General features: G+C 42.3%; 1 protein-coding gene across 1 annotated transcript; it reads left to right on the top strand.

Annotated features, from left to right (window-relative positions):
• Positions 1 to 27: 27 nt before the first annotated feature.
• Positions 28 to 18,406, top strand: LOC141838965 (protein ROS1A-like). Its single transcript, XM_074726602.1, has 20 exons — positions 28 to 154; positions 263 to 356; positions 507 to 1,121; positions 1,196 to 3,511; positions 4,245 to 4,335; positions 4,880 to 6,389; positions 6,477 to 6,556; positions 7,074 to 7,157; positions 7,231 to 7,323; positions 7,398 to 7,466; positions 7,631 to 7,667; positions 7,764 to 7,846; positions 8,627 to 9,067; positions 9,199 to 9,235; positions 9,319 to 9,376; positions 9,461 to 9,600; positions 10,025 to 10,090; positions 10,231 to 10,345; positions 10,430 to 10,468; positions 17,838 to 18,406. The coding sequence occupies exons 3-20, from the start codon at positions 614 to 616 to the stop codon at positions 18,002 to 18,004; spliced, it is 5,934 nt and encodes a 1,977-aa protein (XP_074582703.1). The 5' UTR covers positions 28 to 154; positions 263 to 356; positions 507 to 613; the 3' UTR covers positions 18,005 to 18,406.
• The last annotated feature ends 428 nt before the right edge of the window (positions 18,407 to 18,834 follow it).

Raw genomic sequence — 18,834 nt, 5'->3', positions numbered from 1 at the left:
CTCTGTGGAGCATAATCGAAGCCAAGCAGCGTCAGCTGGTGCGCATCCAAGGTCGTCCCTCAGTGTCAATGGCCAAGCGGTGCTATGCCGGCCGGCGGAGCCGGCTTGGTTCTCCCAGCGCGAGCGGTAAAAGCATCACCTTCATGCATTGACAGTGCGTGACGAGGACTGCTGTCGCTCCCTTTCTATTATTTTTCCTTTTCCTTTTGTTGATTTTTTCCGCTGTCGGCTGGTTTTATTGTTGGATGTCAAATTGATGCAGATTTCCTCGTTATGCCGTGAAATCTCTGGGGGAGATGGAAATGGAGCTGTACCCGTGGTGTTAGATTCGTTAGAATTTAAGTGCGGAGATACAGGTGTGATCTCGTATTTATATTCGCATTTCTTTCTCTTTTTTTCCTGGCTGAGAAGCAGCAGCGAGGAAATCCCCCCAAAATCCCATCTTTCACTTCGTGATTCCTATTTTGTTTTTTCCGTTCAGGGGCTTCATTTCTCTTGCGGCGCAGAAGGTAAGAGAGTCTGAGATTTGCTGCGTCGAGGGTTCAGGCCATGGGATCTGAAGCTCTCGCGGAAGACTGAGACGAAAGGTCCGAGTTTGTCTCCTGGAAAAAGGATGGACTTGAATCAAGGATGCCCATTCTGGGAGTCACATAGTTACGAGATCCCTAATCCTTGGGCTCCAATCACGCCGGAAAAGCCTGTGCCCGGCAAGTCGGAGATGAGCAGGTTCGATATATGGAATGGGAGCAGAAGTGGTGGCAGCGACATCAGCTATAGCTCCTTTTCGGGATCGAGTTCCTCAGTAGCGCTGGGTCATGTTGGCCAATTCCAGGATTTGAGTGCTCCGGCGTCTGCATTGGGTTATTCCAGCCAGGTCTATAATCCCCAAACCAGCAGTTACTGTATGACGCCAGGCATGGCGACCATCGGTGATTCTTCGGTTGGATGGCAGCAGACGCCTCACACAAATCTGATGGCCTTTGCAAACGCAGCAGCCATCTCTAACAATTCACAATTTTTCTTGCCATTCATTCATTCAGGCAACAACTTTGGAGTTGCTGCTACTCCAAACACATCGTCACCTGATAAAGATTTTCTCCTGAAATTAGACCATCATAACTGTGAGTAATTCTTACCCTTGATGATAATCCATTTTTCATGTTTAAATTGAACTTATTTTCTTGGATATTTGCAGATGGATTGGGTAACAATTTGACACCCAATACTAATTTGTTGATGGGGAAAACAATAAACATGGGTGTCAACAATGGGACAACATATCCATGCACACCAGTATGTTTGGAGAAAAATAATCTTGTGCAAGATTATTCACCATGCCAATTCATCGACCTGGTAGATGATAGTTCAAATGCACAAAATAAATGGAACAATACATGGATGTCACAAGCCCCAGCTGCAGAGCAAGTGGAGTTTGGCATTTCAGAGTTTGTATCGCCACCTACTTCATTACCAGTTATAATAAATTCAGGAAAGGAATTGCCGCCTGAGTTACTACTCTCTCTTCAACAATCGACAGAACTTGAGGCTGTTGTTAGATCTGAAGAAGGCCATGATCAAAGACTGAACCAAGTGACTGAAGGAAAGCTACAAAACAGTGATTTTGACTTGAACAAGATGCCACAACAGAAGCCTAAAAGAAAAAAACACAGACCCAAGGTCATTAAAGAAGGCAAACCTGCCAGAACACCGAAACCAGCCACTCCCATGCCCAAAACTCCCTCTCAGAAGCGGAAGTACGTAAGAAGGAAGAATGGACAAGCCTCTTCAGAGATCCGGTGCAGTAAACAAGGTGAAACTCCTGTACCACACTGTAATGCTGATTTAGGGTCTTCAAATAATATAGGAAACGACTCATGTCATAAGAGGAATCATGTGGTGAGGGATGCGAGCTCTTCACTTAATTCAATCAGTAATCCAGGTGGAACTGCTGATCCAGAGTATATATGTGGGACTAAATCAGTTAGAAGAAGGTTGGTGTTTGAATCAGGGCCTCCAGAAGCTAGAAATGCAGATAAATTATCAAAAGTGACGTCTGCATACAATCTAGAACCTCTAGTTCAAGATGCATGCCCTTCAGGCAACAGTTCTAACAGAAATACAGCTGTAAGTATGCTTCGTACTGGCTCACTGGAGGTGGTGGAAAACTTAGCATCGGCAAGTCCATTTAGTCTCAACAGCTCTATAGATTATCTGCCAAATGATCACATGAGTTTGACTCTAATGACAAATCCTCAACCTGGTGGAGTTGAAACAACGAGAATTGACCAAATTCACAATAGGTGTACAACACTTCCAGAAAATCCACCTACACCTCCTCGGCCTACTAGTAGGGAAAATTTGAAAAAACTAGCTAGGAAAAAGTTCCTTAACATCACTCCAAACTTGGATTTGGATTCACAGCTAGCATCAAAGTTGCACCAGAAGAAGAAAAGAACTGACCATATGCTTGAGGAACATCTTCATGCCTCCAATGGCGGTCAGAAACTTGTTGAATTTAAGGGTCTAAGTCACAATGCTTCAGATCTATCTCATAATTCTAATAACCAGAGAGCAGAGAATGGGAACAAATTCACATCATCTGTTGCTTCTTCCTTGCCGTGTATGACTTTGGATGCATCTATAAATTTATCTGTGGCTTATATGAGAAACTTATTTCACCTTAAAAACCAGCTAAACTCTGAAGGCAACACGGTAACAAGATCAGAATTGAATTTCAATCCAGATTATGTAACTTATACATCTTCTGTGGTGAAGCATAACAATATGATGAAATCTGGAAAAGGGCATGGAAGATTGAATGCTTTGGTGCATAACTTGTCAACTCCTCCACAAATACTTGGAACTAAGGAGAGACTTAGTGACAATCCTGACCTTAGAGCATACATGGGCAATCAAGTCGAAATGAAAAGAAAACGAAGCAGGAAGAATAAAGATGCTCAGAATGCAATTCACATAACAGACACAAATAATGTGGATGTGCAAGGCCAAAGGGTGACTTCTGGAGCGTTGATACCTTTTGGGTGTTGTCCAGGTCAAAAGACTATGGAGCTACCCATATTTTCTACAAGGGAGCAGGGTTCCGATGTTGTGAGTTTAGATAGTTTAAGTTCAGATGTGATATTACCATATGCAAATTTGTTGGATGATGTCACTTGTAGGTTGAGAGATCTTAGAGTTTTTGAGTTTGATCCAACTAATATACAAAATGCTATTGTTCCTACTAATATACAAAATGCTATTGTTCCTTATGTTGGAGATGGTGTTATTATTCCATATGAGGGCCCATTGGATCTCACCAAGAAACGACGCCCTCGACCCAAGGTTGATCTAGATCATGAGACAAATAGGGTCTGGAAGCTTCTAATGGGAAAGGAAGGGGGTGACAGTGATCAGGGAACAAATGCTGAAAAAGAAAAATGGTGGGAAGTAGAAAGGCAAGTTTTTCGTGGGCGTGTAGATTCATTCATTGCTCGAATGCATCTTGTCCAAGGTAACTTTCTCACATTAACTATTCACTCATGTTGGGTTATTATTTATATATATATATCAGTTCAGTGATCAAATTTATTTTCAATGGCATGCATCTTGTCGTGGTATATTGGTTGTTTGGTATATTGACAGGTGTATTGTAGAATTACAAAGATAATATAAAGAATATTAAATTGTGGAGCACAATGATAGACAAATTGTTAAAGTTTATTAAACTTGAAATTCTTTGGATTTAGAGTGTTCCACATGATATATGGTTTAAAGTTTATTTAATTTCTAACAACAAAATTGGCAATTTGAATAAAACAAAACTGTAATATGATTATTTTTACATGGACTAATATTCATTATTTTAGCCCCTAATCATCAGTCGAGGCTTCTCATATGATGACTAGGATGTGCTATTGTATCTTTGTGACAAAAATGCAAGCTTATTTCAACATTAATTGAATTATTTGGTGAAAATCTGTGCCTTCTCTTCTCATTTTCTTGGGTACGACAGCGAAGATCGACATCATAAATATGTAAAAATTGAAAAGGAGACATTGTGCAGAGCAGATCATATAGTCAATAAGCTGTACTCTTTATCTATCATATTTGTGCCATATCAAACAATCAATAATGTCAAATGTTTTCTTTATTTATCATGTTTGTACCATAATCTAATCATGATTCCTTCAATACTTTATTTCCTATGTTTGTTTGTTTTTTTACTTCTAATGTTTCTTTTATAGGGGACAGACGTTTCACTAAGTGGAAAGGTTCAGTTGTGGACTCGGTTGTTGGTGTTTTTCTGACTCAAAATGTTTCAGATCATCTTTCAAGGTAAAACAAAATAGAATAATTTCATTTTGGGATTTTGTGCCCAGTAGGTATTGCAAAATCAACTGCCCCTCCCCACCCCACCACACCCCACCCCAAACACACACGCATCACTGACACCATATATTGCTGAAGATGTTAGTCTAATCCCTTCGCTTTCTTGATCCTTTTCAGTTTGTGACCCAGCCCACATGCTATTAGAACCACTAACAGTGATCATCATGTGGTAGCCATACTTTAGCCACAAGGCAAATCTTAATTACAAAATAGTTTTCTAGTTTCCTGTTTAATTTGCCCCCAAGTCCAATTTGTTAGTTAATCTAACAAAATTTGTCTTGGTAGCCAAACCAAGAGGAATCTTGGAAGTCTAATGGCCAACCAACATTATGCATTTTCCCCCCAAAACCGACTGAAGTTGGACAAAATGAATTCCCAGAGAATATCTATAGGTGATGGTAAATATAATACATAAATGAATTAGAGAATGTAACCTGTTTTCTCTAGAGCTCAACTTCTTGCACTTTGATGATCATATTAATCTTCACAGCTCTGCCTTCATGGCACTTGCTGCAAAATTCCCTCTAAAGTCACGATGCACAAATTCAGAATACAGTGATATATGCGCCAAGCACGAAGATACCAACATAATATGCCTTGATGGCATAAGCAAGATGCATGGACAAACAGTGGATAGACAATTGCAAGGCACAAGATCTTTGGTAGCTGGTGGGAATGAAACTACAAATAATAATGAATTATTTGTTATTGATAGTACTACTTACATGGTATATGACTGTGCAAAAGTTAACCATACAGGCTCAAAGGAAAATGTAATGGGTGTCAGTAACGATTCACCAGATAGAGAGTCAGACACCCCAGACACTCAGATAGGATGTGAATGTGTAGCAGAGGCTGAAGGCAGATGGGCAATCGAGGATGTTGGTTCATACCAAGACTCTGTTGTTTCATCCGAAGACTCTTCCGAAAATGCAGTTCAGATAATTGATCACATTGGGATAAATTCCTTGTTAAACATTAGAGAAGAAGATTTAACAATGCAAAGTTTGTGTTGTGGTTTTGACAAATCACCTTCATTCACTGGGCTTTTGAACTATGTCTTGGATGTATCAGGCAATCTCAGAAATAATAGTCCATCCGTTTTAACAACTAATATTAATGCTCAAAATATAAAGCGTGCCGAGACAAGTTCTGCTGCACTTCCATTGCCACATCTATTCGATGATTGTTCAAGTTCAGGATTAACAGTCATGGAGCATCTCAATGCAGAAACTAAGAGAAGCATGTCTCAGCCTGATTCAGATCTGTCAGAAATGAAAAAGGCAAACACAATTGAGAAATTAAGTTCACCCCATGAGCATTCAGCAGACAAAATTACTGGAGTGATATACTCACAGAATTCGGAAGCTGTTCCTGGGACTGGAACTGCAATTGGTTTATTTCCAGATGCATGCAAAAATTCTCTACAATCTCTCTCTGGTGCAGAAGCAGAATCTTGCCTTAGAAAGCAATATTACTCCCCTACCAGCGTCCAAAAAGAACTAAATGAAGGTTTGCTAGGTCAATCCATTTCCCAGGGATGCTCACTTGTATCAGAAAATTGTTCAATCAAACTCCAGCCAGAGGAATTAATAATATGTGAAAATCAGAGTACCAAACAAGTTATTGAATTTGAACTTCAAAAGAAACATCATGAAACCCTGCAAAAATCCCAAGTCTTGCATGATAACAAGGATCCATTGGAAATGTCTAAGAGTCTCCAATTAGACTTGAAGGATGATGATGTTCTCATTTCAAATAAGGCATCAGATGAAACAACAAAAAATAAAGCTAAAAGGAAGATTGATAATGAAAGAAAGAAGGCCTATGACTGGGAAAGTTTGCGGAAAGAGGTATACAGTGTTGGAACTAAAAAGGAGAGAGACCTGGATAAAATGGATTCAGTCGACTGGGAAGCAGTAAGGTCTGCTGATGTGAATGAAATATCAGAGACCATTAGAGAGAGGGGAATGAACAACATACTAGCTGAGAGGATAAAGGCATGTCAGACAAAATAACTTATGAGATATTTCTTATTTACAACCAGATAACACATGCTTATTAATGTTGCTTTGTCTTGTATGTAGGAATTTCTAAATAGACTGGTCAGAGATCACGGAAGCATTGACCTTGAGTGGTTAAGGCAAACTGAACCTGACAAAGCCAAGTAAGAATAGTAGAAATACCTATGATGGAGCTTGTTCTGCCAAACTGCCACATTACCATCTGAAACATGCTAATATTTTGTCAGTTTGTAGACAACATGGATTCATTTATTTCATAATGCTTTACCGTCAATTTTTGATAATTTTCAGTGTACAGATAAATACTAGTGAGATGAGAGAAATTAGAGAGTCTACAATGATATATCTGTTCATCTTAAGTCCAATCCATGAGTAGTGCTATTTAATGAAGAGCCTAAATTTTGACAATGGTTAATGAGTGAGAAGAGTACTAAGTGTCTGGATGAAGTCAAGTATTAGGCTAAGCAAGCAGTTTGCTAAAATCCATGGCCTGGAAGCTAAAATTGGTTGTTTTGTCTGCAAAATAACTTTATATAAATGAATTAAGAATAATTGGTCAATGGAATTATGCCTATTACTTTACAACTTTGTGGATCTTGTTAGGATAGTGCATTATTTTATACACCAAGTGTTGTTACTGCAACCTTTTGCTACTATCAGGAACTACCTCTTAAGCATACGAGGACTAGGACTAAAAAGTGTTGAGTGTGTGCGGCTTTTGACACTTCATCATCTAGCTTTTCCTATAAGTTTTCTACTTTCATGTGCTGGCTAGTGTTTAATAGATAAATGTCTTCATAAGCTCTCCATTTTTACAGGTTGATACAAATGTTGGCCGCATAGCTGTCAGATTGGGATGGGTACCACTACAACCTTTGCCTGAGTCCCTCCAGTTGCATCTGCTAGAGCTGTATGTTTATGTTTATTTTTCATGCCAGTTATTTGACATATCAAGAGAGTTCTTACCCCCCCTTTTTTTGAAAGCTACCCTATACTAGAGACAGTTCAAAAGTACATTTGGCCACGACTCTGTAAACTTGACCAGCGGACTCTGTAAGTTCATAAACCTTATTCCAAACAAAGTAATTTTCACCAGAAACTATCAAACAAATTATATTCTGGAATTTTACAAGTTCCATTTGCCGTATTTGCATCAGTAGAAGCCCCAAATTCATTATTAAAGTTTCTTAATAAAAGATGTGTACATGAATATGCAGATACGAGTTACATTACCAAATGATTACTTTTGGAAAGGTAATACTGGTGAATTAGGTTGGAGGAACTACATATTCATCGTTATTCAGATTTATTATTTCAGATATGTGTATTAATAGAACAAGTTTTGTGCAGGTTTTTTGCACGAAAAGCAAGCCGAACTGCAATGCATGCCCAATGAGAGGAGAATGCAAACATTTTGCTAGTGCATTTGCCAGGTTTGCTACCAGAATAACATCAACTGCTTAACATAGTGGTGCACAAACACCTAAAAGAGAGATTTTGTATTTTTAACTAAATAGCTGATAGTCTGATACACACAACAAAGAAACAAGCATATTAATATGTCACCCCTAAGATGTATTTTAGTAGGTTATCCTAGGTTCCTCTAGCCATTTGGGAATGAAATGAAATATAATAGCACCTAAAATACCTTAACAAAATCTAAACGTAAGTCATCATAACATTTATTGCATAAACCAAAGCTAATAGTAGGGAATAACCGTCTCAATGCAAACTTGCTCTCCTTTGCAATTGACTTGCTGTGACAATCATTAAATTTTGGAAAACAACATTAATGCAACTACGGTCACCGCTACATTTGAATAAGTTTTCTCTGGGTCATGGTCAAAATAGTTGTATAATAAATTGTAGGGATCAAGTAAAAAATACAAGTAATTAAGAGTAAGGATGGAGTGAGAGGACACAATATAGTGGTGCATTATATGCAAGCATCAATACATGTAAATATTGGAAAATAGAGTTCCATTAGAAACTAATGCATGCAGTTAGAAGAATCATTGTTAACTAAAATTTGAAGTTCAGTAGGATAAATAAAACATAATCTGTTAATCAAAAATAATTATCAGAATAACAAGACATAAGATATATTATTAAAATAACATTATCAGCGTTATATATATATATATACTCCTTATACATAAGATCACTGCAATTTTCATAACTTCTACACAATTAATGTTTGATCCTTGTTGCAGTGCTAGATTGGCACTCCCTGGACCGGAAGAAAAAAGCTTAGTGCACATATCTGTGCCCATTGCCTCTGAAACCAACAATGAACAAATTTTCAGTCCAAGACCTGTAAATCAGATTGAGGGATTTGATGGCTTACATGCCATAACTGTTCCAGAAAACTGCATACCTATCATCGAGGAGCCTGCAACACCAGAAGCTGAATGTGTTCAAATAGAAGAACGTGCAATTGAGGATGCATTTTATGAGGATCCAGATGAAATTCCTGCAATTAAATTTAATATTGAAGAATTCACGCACAACTTACAAAATTATATGCAAGCAAACAACATGGAGATTCAAGATGTTGATATGTCAAAGGCTTTGGTCTCTATCAGTCCAGAGGTTGCTTCAATTCCCATGCCCAAGCTCAAAAATGTGAGCCGCCTACGAACAGAACATCATGTGTAAGAACTTCAAGGCTGAATTTGTCCAGAGTTATCAAAAGATAGTCTTGATTTCCATAGTAAAACTTGTTTCTATGAAATTATATGTTTATTTCAAGTGAAGCAAACTTATCTAGTTGTCTTCAATACAGATATGAACTTCCAGATTCACATCCTCTCTTAGAAGGGGTAAGTTCCCTTGTAAACAATATTTATAACAATCCTTTATGGTGATCTTCAGCTATTAATATTATGTACGTGATGTGATATAGTTGGATGCAAGAGAGATAGACGATCCTTCTTCGTATCTACTGGCTATATGGACTCCAGGCAAGAATTCATTCTACTCAACTGATTGTAAGCTTTAATCTGAAATTAGCTTGATCCTTTTGAAATTGTCGGGAATCTGGTTAGGTGAAACTTCACAATCTACAGAACCACCACAAGCATTTTGTAACACACAAGAAACAGGTGTATTCTGCAACATGGCGACATGCTTTACCTGCAGTAGTAGGCAAGAATCACAAGCACAGATTGTCAGAGGAACAATTTTGGTAGGATTTTTAACTATTTATCAAGTTTGAATTATTTTCATAGGAATTATTGACAAACACTAATATTGTGTACCTTCTTGGAGAGAGAAAAGAGTTTTGATTAAAGGAATAAAAACAAATATTCAGAGGGAAGTTGGAGTTAAGGAAATTGAGTGGTTTAGGAAGTTTGGAATACAACTTAGCATTTCCTTTCATTGCCCCCCTGGTTTGGTCGGAAATAAAACAAAGTTAACTTCAAACTTCCCTCATGTACTTTTCTTCCCTTCATTTCTTCTGATTACTACTTTCTCAATCTATACCATTTCTTTTCCTTTCTCGTGAGTGTACACAAAATTAAAGAAAAAGAAAACAATGAAATTAAGGAGAATGTGTAAATTTTCAATGCTGACATTAGATTGTTTCTCTTAAATTTTTCCACAAACAGATTCCATGCCGAACAGCTATGAGAGGATCATTTCCACTCAATGGAACCTATTTTCAAGTCAATGAGGTGATTTAACTTATCTGATTATGGTATTGGCTATTGGTAGATATCCTATAGGAATAAAACTATTATATGAAAATAGTATTGTTCCTGGACACAAGTGGTCTGCCTTTGTTTTTTTACCATCACTGTTTGCATCAATGCAGGTCTTTGCAGATCATGAAACAAGCCGGAACCCAATTAATGTACCCAGGGACTGGATATGGAATCTGTCTAGGAGGACAGTATACTTTGGAACATCAGTACCATCAATATTTAAGGGTATAAATGTAGAATCTATTTCATGGTTTTGAAACTAACGAAGAAGCGTTCTGCCAGTTTCTGATATTCGCCCATGCTTTTCAGGTCTAACGACTGAGGAGATACAACTTTGCTTTTGGAGAGGTATGCAGTGATAATTGTTAATTGTAAGACAACAGGACAAGCAAGCACAGATGCTTTGATACTTTTACCATGCACAATTTCTAGATATTAGTGAACTAAAAAAACAGTAATTGTCATGGTTCATAAACTGAAGACCAACAAGGTCGGCACTGCCCCCTCTGAAGCCCCTTCAAGCACAGATTCTGCACATCCTCTAATGAAATGTAAATGCCTCTTCAGGCTGATCTTGAAACTTGGAGCTCTTTACTTCCTCAAAGGGGGTGCACAATTTCTAGATGTGGATTAGGTCTGGTGGGGTAATATAGTCTCTTTGTAACATCCCCCCCTCTTTCTCATACTAATGGGGAGACAAAAACTTTCCTTAACAGCTAGGAATTAGATCTTATTCCGAGTTTCTCAGATAACTTTTCCTTTCATTTATCTGTATGAGGAATGCTGTTTAGTGTTGAAAACTTCGGAAAATATTTTTCTATATATATAAGGAAAATAAATAAACATTTTTTGGATTTTTCAACAATGCAAAATCATGGTTCATAACCTTGTGCCCGAGTTTGTAAAATACCTTTCTTATACTTCTTATATCATGGCTTTAGGAACCAACATTTTTAGCAAAGCCACTTTCTCTCTAGCACCTTCATTCATTAATGGAATATTAATTAACGTTAATCTAATTAACTACTTAATTAGGCCCTGATTAACCAAATCATTAATTAGGTTTATAATCCAGATTAATTTTCTGTCATTGATTACATCAACATTCATTACTTTGATTAACCTTCACTAATGCCACTACCTATATCCTAATTACCAATTTAGATGAACCTCTTACCAATTATACAGCCCTCTGCACCTAATTAACCTCTAGATGCTTAATCAAATTGACAGCCCGTCTAGTGGAGCCTACGATGCCTCTTCAGGCGGCGGCGGAGGAGGGAGGGAGACGGGAAACAGGAAAAGGCGGCGATGATCTTGGGTTATCAAACACGTGGAGCAGTGAACCAGGTTCTAGCTTCCTCCCTTGTACTTGATCCAGCACAACAGGTGTGGAAAGCTACTCTTCTAGGTGTGGGGTACCCTTGAGACGTAGTTCTTGGTGCCCTCTTGCGAGTCCCAGGCACAAGATCAAGTTGCCATCTGTTTCTCATTCAGGGAACTATATACTTGAGTCATTACCCAACATTTAACTTCCTATAACATAGCAATCTAACTTAAGAATCAAAAATCATAAAAGAAAGTAAAACCTATGTAGTGGAGCAGCGGTGAATCAAACAGGCATAACTTGATCCAGCTAATCAGGTGTGGGTTGAGGAATGCAAACTATAAGCAATGCTTAGTAAGTACATCATCTAACAACAAGATGGATAGGAAAATGCTGTTAAATGATATGGGAAAACTTCTATATATATAAGTGAAAATAAATAAACATCCTTCTTTGAAAATATCAAACAACGAATTCCTTTTCTTATGGGCGAACCTTGTGCAGTGGGCGAACAGCCTTAGATTTACTATTATAGAGAAAGTCAAAGTTGTAGCAATTGAGAGAAAACTTCAAGAGACATATTTAAAATAGTACGGGTATGTACATAGACAACTAATAAATATTAGGTTAACAAGTAACTAGTTAAACTGATTAACCAAATCATTAATTAGATGTGAACATCAACATTCATTACTTTGACTAACCTTCACTAATGATAAATATGTATATTAAATAGGAAGAAGACGATCAAAGAAGACTTAATTAGCAATGATAAAATAAGATAAAATTTATTTAAATATAGATGATAATATAGTAGGGGATAGAGTCCAATGACGTAGAAAGATCCATATACCCAACTCCATCTAGTGGGATAAGACTTGATTGTTGTTGTTGTACAGTCAAATAAGGAAAAATAATTAATTTTGTTATAAAAGTTTTCCTTGATTTTTTTCTATGAACTAAAGGCCCCTATCGAGTAGTAAAAACACTTAGGTGGACTCGGCCGTTTGATTCAAGATTATCAATTTATCATAGTCGGGATCGAGCAATCAGGTCTCGGACCTGCTCCTTCAGCAATTGCCCTTCTCAGGGTCCTAACTCTCCCGACTCGGACATAGTCGGGATCGAGCAATCAGGTCTCGGACCTGCTCCTTCAGCAATTGCCCTTCTAAGGGTCCTAACTCGCCCGACTCGGACATAGTCGGGATCGAGCAATCAGGTCTCGGACCTGTCCTTCGACTCGGACGCAGTCGGGATTGGCTAAGTACTTCAAAAATGTCAAGTTCACAATTCAACACGAATACTCGGCAAAGGACAATGCGACAGAGGCTTTCATTCAACGTCAAAAAGAGAAGTACAAAAAGAGAAGTACAAAAAGCCCCGAGTGGGAAGTACATAGCCTAGCGGCCCCTTCGGACCTCTTCCGGCAGCGCCGCCCACACTTTCTCGATGTCCAAGAAATCCAGCGAGGTTCCTTCTGGAAACAGGCCCGCCTCGTACACTTGGTTCAGCGCCCCATCATAGCCGTACTCCAGCATCCGGGCAGTCTTCTCCTGATACTGGTCAAAATATTCCCGAGACGCCAGCCAGGCTTCTTGGGCTGCCTTTACCCGCTCGGGCTCCTTCTCCTGGTAAGCGGCAAGCTCGTCCTCTGCCGCTTTCTTCTCCACAGCCAAGTCCTCCGCCCGCTTCTTCCATGTGGCCGAGTCCTCGAGCGCCCGAGACAACTCCTTGCCCCTTTGAATCAGCTGTTCTCGGGTCTGCCTCAAGTCCTCCTGCTCTTTAGCCCGAGCCGAGGCAGTCTCCTGCTCAAAGGCCTCAGCCTTCTCCTGAGCCTTCAGCAACTCGGCTCGATACTGGGCGGCCTCTTCACCACTCTTGGTCGCGGCTGCCTTCGCCTCAGCTAATGCCTGCTCGCGAGCGGCACCCTGAGCCTTTAGGGCTTGCAGCTGCTGGTCAATCACCTTGAACTCGCGATTCAGGTAAAGGAAACGGGTGTGCATCTCCATATGCTCCACCCATATCTGCATAAGTAAGGCAGTTAGCGACGAAGGAACACAAGAAAACGACAAGCTAAGGGAAATAAGAGACACTCACCCGCAAAATGTGGAAATTCCCCCGGTAGCTCAGCTCGGAGGTATTGATCCCCCGGAAGGAGTCACTGTTCCGGATCGCTCGGACCCGGGTCATCAGATCCTGCACCTCTGCCGGGTCGAAGGGCTCATCGGCGGCCACTCGAGTCAGAGGCAACGTGTAGAAGTCGGCTCCGGCCGTCGAAGGGCGTCGGAGCCCCGAGCCAGCCGACCCCGAGCTGGTTGGCATTGCAGCTCTCGAGGAAGATCCTCCAGTCGGGGGTACACCTCCCTCGGTCGGCCCCTCGGCCTGGGAAGTCGTAGTCGTCCCGGCGGCTTCAGTTGTCGGAATCGGCTCGGACTGCGGCGGTACCGCACCAGCAGAAGTAATCGGCGCCCCCACGGCGCCCGACTCCACGGTCGCCACTGCAGTCGGAGCCGGCGGTACCAAGGAAGTGGTCTCCTGGCCCCGGTCGGACACACTCGCGCCAGCAGCACTCGAGGCAGGAAGATGCCCCTTGGACGCCTTGGACTTTTTGAGCCGCTTCTCCTCGCGGCGGATCGGGCTGGACTTCTTCGACCGTTTCCCCTCGCGGTCGGGCGAGCGGGAACGGTGATGCTTCTTTTTGGAGTGGGAAGAGGAGGACTTCTTCGATCGGCCCTCCCCCTCCGTCGTTTCTTTCCCCTTGCTGGCCGAAGGAGGCGCGGCACTCGGCTCCGCAGTCACGGGCACCTCCTCCCGAGTGGCGGACTCGGGTCCGGCGGATACGGGAAGATGAGCCTCCCCTTCGGGTACCACCGTCGCCAGCGGCTCCACCAACTCGGGCTCGGGAGCAGCAGAAGTCCCAGCTGCCTCGGCGGTGGCCGATTTCTTGGGCGTGACCAGAGCCTCCAGGTGCGCCCGAGTCCATTTCAGACATTTGTTCGTTGAAGCGTCCATCCAAATGTCGTCTGCCAAAGAAGAAAAGGAAGCTAAGTTAGTCATTACAGAAGTCCGAGTAAATAAGTAACTTACCGAGTTCTGCCGAGAGCTCGGCAGCGACAGGACTCAAGCCGGCCCGGAAAAGAAGCCCTTCCTCCCCGACTAGCTTGGTGACGTCAAATTGAAGGCCCTTCAGCACTTCATAAGCATCTAGGTAGACCTTGTTCTTCTTGTAAGGCTTCAAGACGGGCAAGGCCGGAAGCTCGTCCTGCCACTCAGTCGGGAACTCGAAAGGACTCGGGGGGGAGATGTAGAAGAATTGGGGATGCCATCCTTTATTGGAGGAAGGATATGCGGTCAGAAAAGGGAGACCTGGTCTCGAGTTGAAGAAGAAGACGCCCTCCTTCTTCATCTTCTTCGGATAAAAGAAAAAGTGGAAGACTGCGGGGTCTAAGGGGATTCGGTACATGCGGAAGACTAAGACGACTCCACAAAGGAGTCGGAAGGAATTCGGGGCAAGTTGATTCAGTGGAAGTTGGAAGTACTCGGCCACTTCCTGAAAGAAGGCAGGAATCGGGAATCGAAGTCCCCCCTCTAGCTGACCATGGAAAAAGGTGGCGTAACCCGGGGGGGGGAGTGTGGAGACGATGGTGACGCTCGGGGACTTCTATCCTATACTCACTCGGGATTTCGTACTTCAGACGAATCTTCGAGCGGGTTCTCTCGGTGAAGGTGGTGACTTCGGACTCGTACCAAGGACCGGTGGGCGGAACACTCTCAGACGGTGTCTCTGTCGACGGAACACTCGCGGACGGCGCATCCATGGACGGCACGGACCCCTCAGAAGCCATTGGCATACAGACCAGAGAGGACCTAGGACGACGCTGCTAAGGAAGGAAAAAGGGACTCAGCGAGAGAAGAAGGCTTACTTGGTGCAAAGAAGGAAGGAGGCGGCGACGAGAGGAGAACCGGAGAAGAAAGCAGAGAAGAATAGCAAAACGGCGAGGAGAGGCGCGGTATGCCAAGCCCTCCCCTATTTATACCGAACCCTAGCACAGCTCAGCCGTCCGATCAGACAGTCGAAAAAAGGCGGGATCTCCTGGCGACCGTCCGATGATGCACGTTTCCGAGGCGTGATACGGCGCAGTTATGGCGACGATTCGGCTGTCCCATCGGACACCCCGCCGCAGTAAAGCACACCATGCCGATCACGTGCGCCGGCCGAGTCATCCAATGTCCCTCCGACACGTGGCAGCCCATCACTGGCGGTTTAGTGCAGGAATATCAACCGGTATCACTCGACTCGGACCAGGTCTAGTCAGTCGAACACACGTCTCCTTCGACTAGACTAGTGGGAAGGCTGGTGTTACGGTCGTAAGGATACGGGTCTGGACCCGACCGAGAGATACGGCCGAGTCGAGTCAACTATCCGAGGACAGTCGGCTGAAGCACTGGGGGCCCGGATCCAGGTTCCCGGGTAACAGCCCAGAGGCTCTCCACCCAAATCCGACAGCCCAGTGGGCCCGCCGAGGAGATGAATAAGCTTACCGGGCCGACTCCCAGATAATCCGAGTGGGTGGCCCCGACTCGCCGACTCCCAGATAATCCGAGTGGGTGGCATACCCGACTCGCCGACTCCCAGATAATCCGGGTGGGTGGCATACCGACTCACCGACTCCCAGATAGCCCGACTGAGCAGCCTACCCGACCCGAGCAGCAGGCCCGACTCGATTAAGGGAGCCGAGGCCGAATCGTACCTTCTGTCACTGACCACTCCTTCTATTGTACAACTGACCACTCTCTCTGACAGGCACGCCGCCAGGCACGGCCACGCGCCGTCTCGACGTACGACACTGTCCACAGTGTACCTCCTCATTAAAGACAGCACTCCTTCCCGTACGGAGAGTACCTTCTAGGTAAGGTCCACCTCGCTTCGTCCGTAGTACGGACCGACTCACCCTTATATAAGGAGAGCCCCAGTGAGGGGGCCAGGTATGCTCTAACCATTTGGTTCACTGCTTCTACTCTCATTTACTCTCCTGCCGTCGCTGACTTAAGCATCGGAGTGGTCTCGCCGGTCCCGCCGGCCAGCCATCTCACGGTGTCTGTGGTTGCAGGTCTCCGGCGATCGTCGACCAGTCTCAACCATTTCCCCGCACAGTGCCCCTGAGGAAGTGACGTGTGCGCCCAGAAGAGGTTCTTGACGGGAACACCACTTGCCACCTTTAGCCCCCGGCGAGCTTTCTACTAAGGAATGACGACGACGTCGAACCAACATCGCTTGTCAGCCATCCTGTTCACGGGACCGGTGAGCCGCCTGCCACCTTTGGCCCTCAGTGAGTCTTCCACACGAAGGAACGGCAGCGAATCTTTCTCCTTCCCGAGTCATGCGAGACGTCGACACACGTGCCACTTGCCACCTTTAGCCCCCAACGAGCTTTCTACAAAGGAACGACGGCGACGTCGAACCGACATCGCTTGTCAGCCATCTTGTTCACGGGACCGGTGAGCCGCCTGCCACCTTTGGCCCTCAGTGAGTCTTCCACACGAAGGAACGGTAGCGACCGACGCAGCTAGATTCTCGATAACTTCGGAATCGAGAAAAACCTCAAAAATCCCAAGTAATCACATTTCGAGTTGAATCCGCCGATTGTTGACGTTTGCTAACAGTGTCGGGTATGAGTCCTTTCTAAGTAGATATTACCGATGCAAGTGAAAGGTCTGATCGAATCTACATATATCTCCATAATGGTATAATATTGTCCATTTTGGACCCAAACTCTAATGATTTTATTTTTGGACTTTACCCAGAAGGCCTCATACCAATATAGATATCTTCCATCTTGTAACCCTAAGATTTTTTTTCATGTATTTTCAATGTAGGACTTGATTGTATCCAACATCAAGGATTTCTATTGAGTAGTTTGTAAGTTGTAATTTGAACAGTGTTTTACAGCATTTGGACGTCTTTATCATCATATTTTAGCACTTACACATCCAATATCTGAGATTTGCCGCATTGGTCCTAGATTTCCATTATTATGCTAACTGTATTTGATGATCTGTAGCACTGTTCCAGACTAATTGTGAAACAAATTGTTCTATGTTGTCTCAACCTAATCTTCACACATTCATCAAAGTTCACATCCTATCAAGAATGAATTCATTCCTCTACCACAACTTACCTTGAACTTGTGCCAGAAGAAAGGAAGCATAGTTAGCCATATAATAGTAACGAGGATTCTTTTTCTTATATTTCAATCCTTAACTAAGAAATGGTAGATGGACGAAGCGATATTGTTTCCCTCGATTGTGTCAATACTGCAGGTTAAATTCTGAGAATGTCCAAAAGCTACAATCTACTTTTACCTTCTATTGAATGCAAGTTTTTTGCAGGATTTGTTTGTGTGAGAGGGTTTGACAGAAAAACAAGGGCACCGAGGCCTCTCTATGCCAGATTGCACATTGCAGCAAGCAAGACGCAAAGAAACAACAAAGATAAAAGTAAGCCACCAGGAAAGACAGCGACCGAGACCAATCAGAATCAGACAGAATCCATTTGAATCTCATTAACCGCTGTAACAACACCTCACTAACACCAGGACCAACCATCCATTTGGAGATGCTGGCACTGAATTATTAATTTGATGATTCAATAATCTCAAGCTCAAAATAAGCAACCCATTCTGAGAGCAGAGGTAATTATTGTTTCTGCTTGCACTCCATTCATGAAGAGGGGGAAGACTGCTCAATGCTGATCATGAAATAATCTTTGCCAGACAAATTGTCAACTGTTAATTGTGTCACTTAGGGGAATTTTAGTCCAGTTCTTTTTTTTTTCTTTCCAAATGTAGTTACATTACAGTCTAGGAAACTCTGTTGTAGTTGAAGGAAATTGCATTCCAGAAGCTTAACTTGACTGAATCAAGAAAAGAATGCTTTCAGGAAGAAAAAGATCCACTAGCTGTTTTCATCTATGAATGATTCTTCTGCCAAACAATGCTGATGTTGTGTGGTTCTAAAATGTACAGTTTGTTTTAACATGATAAAATCATCATGATTGAGATGAAGGCACAATAATTTCCATGAAGAGTGATAGAAGTTCTCTCTACATGAATTAAGGAAATAAATAGAATTATTGTTTTCCCTCTAATTTCTGTTTTTTTCCTTGTCTTATTTGTCCAAATAAAACGCAGATATTTCCTTTATAATAAAATTCCATACCATAAAAATTTCAAATTGGCTGGCCAGATAATAGAATGTTGATCTCATCGGTTTTCTTTTACATTCAAAATAATTGAGATTTAATTAGAGCTAAAATGCCGTTTTTGGAATTGACAAAATATTTTCATCCGAGATTATATGTTAAAATTGAGAAGAAAAAAAGGAAAAA

The sequence above is a fragment of the Curcuma longa genome, chromosome 11 (genome assembly GCF_044706935.1).
Source record: "Curcuma longa cultivar G26 ecotype Majalengka, Jawa Barat chromosome 11, ITB_CL_G26_1.1, whole genome shotgun sequence".
NCBI lineage: Eukaryota > Viridiplantae > Streptophyta > Magnoliopsida > Zingiberales > Zingiberaceae > Curcuma > Curcuma longa.
Note: the sequence above shows the minus strand (reverse complement) of the source record. Positions and strands in the feature narration are given on the sequence as shown.

What these genes read in the sequence shown, in the direction of transcription:
- LOC141838965 (XM_074726602.1), top strand. Translation starts at nt 614, where the DNA reads ATGGACTTGAATCAAGGATGCCCATTCTGGGAGTCACATAGTTACGAG. An exon ending in TCGAATGCATCTTGTCCAAG is followed by an intron (nt 3,512 to 4,244) that starts GTAACTTTCTCA and finishes TTTCTTTTATAG; the next exon opens with GGGACAGACGTTTCACTAAG. An exon ending in ACTGAACCTGACAAAGCCAA is followed by an intron (nt 6,557 to 7,073) that starts GTAAGAATAGTA and finishes TGCTACTATCAG; the next exon opens with GAACTACCTCTTAAGCATAC.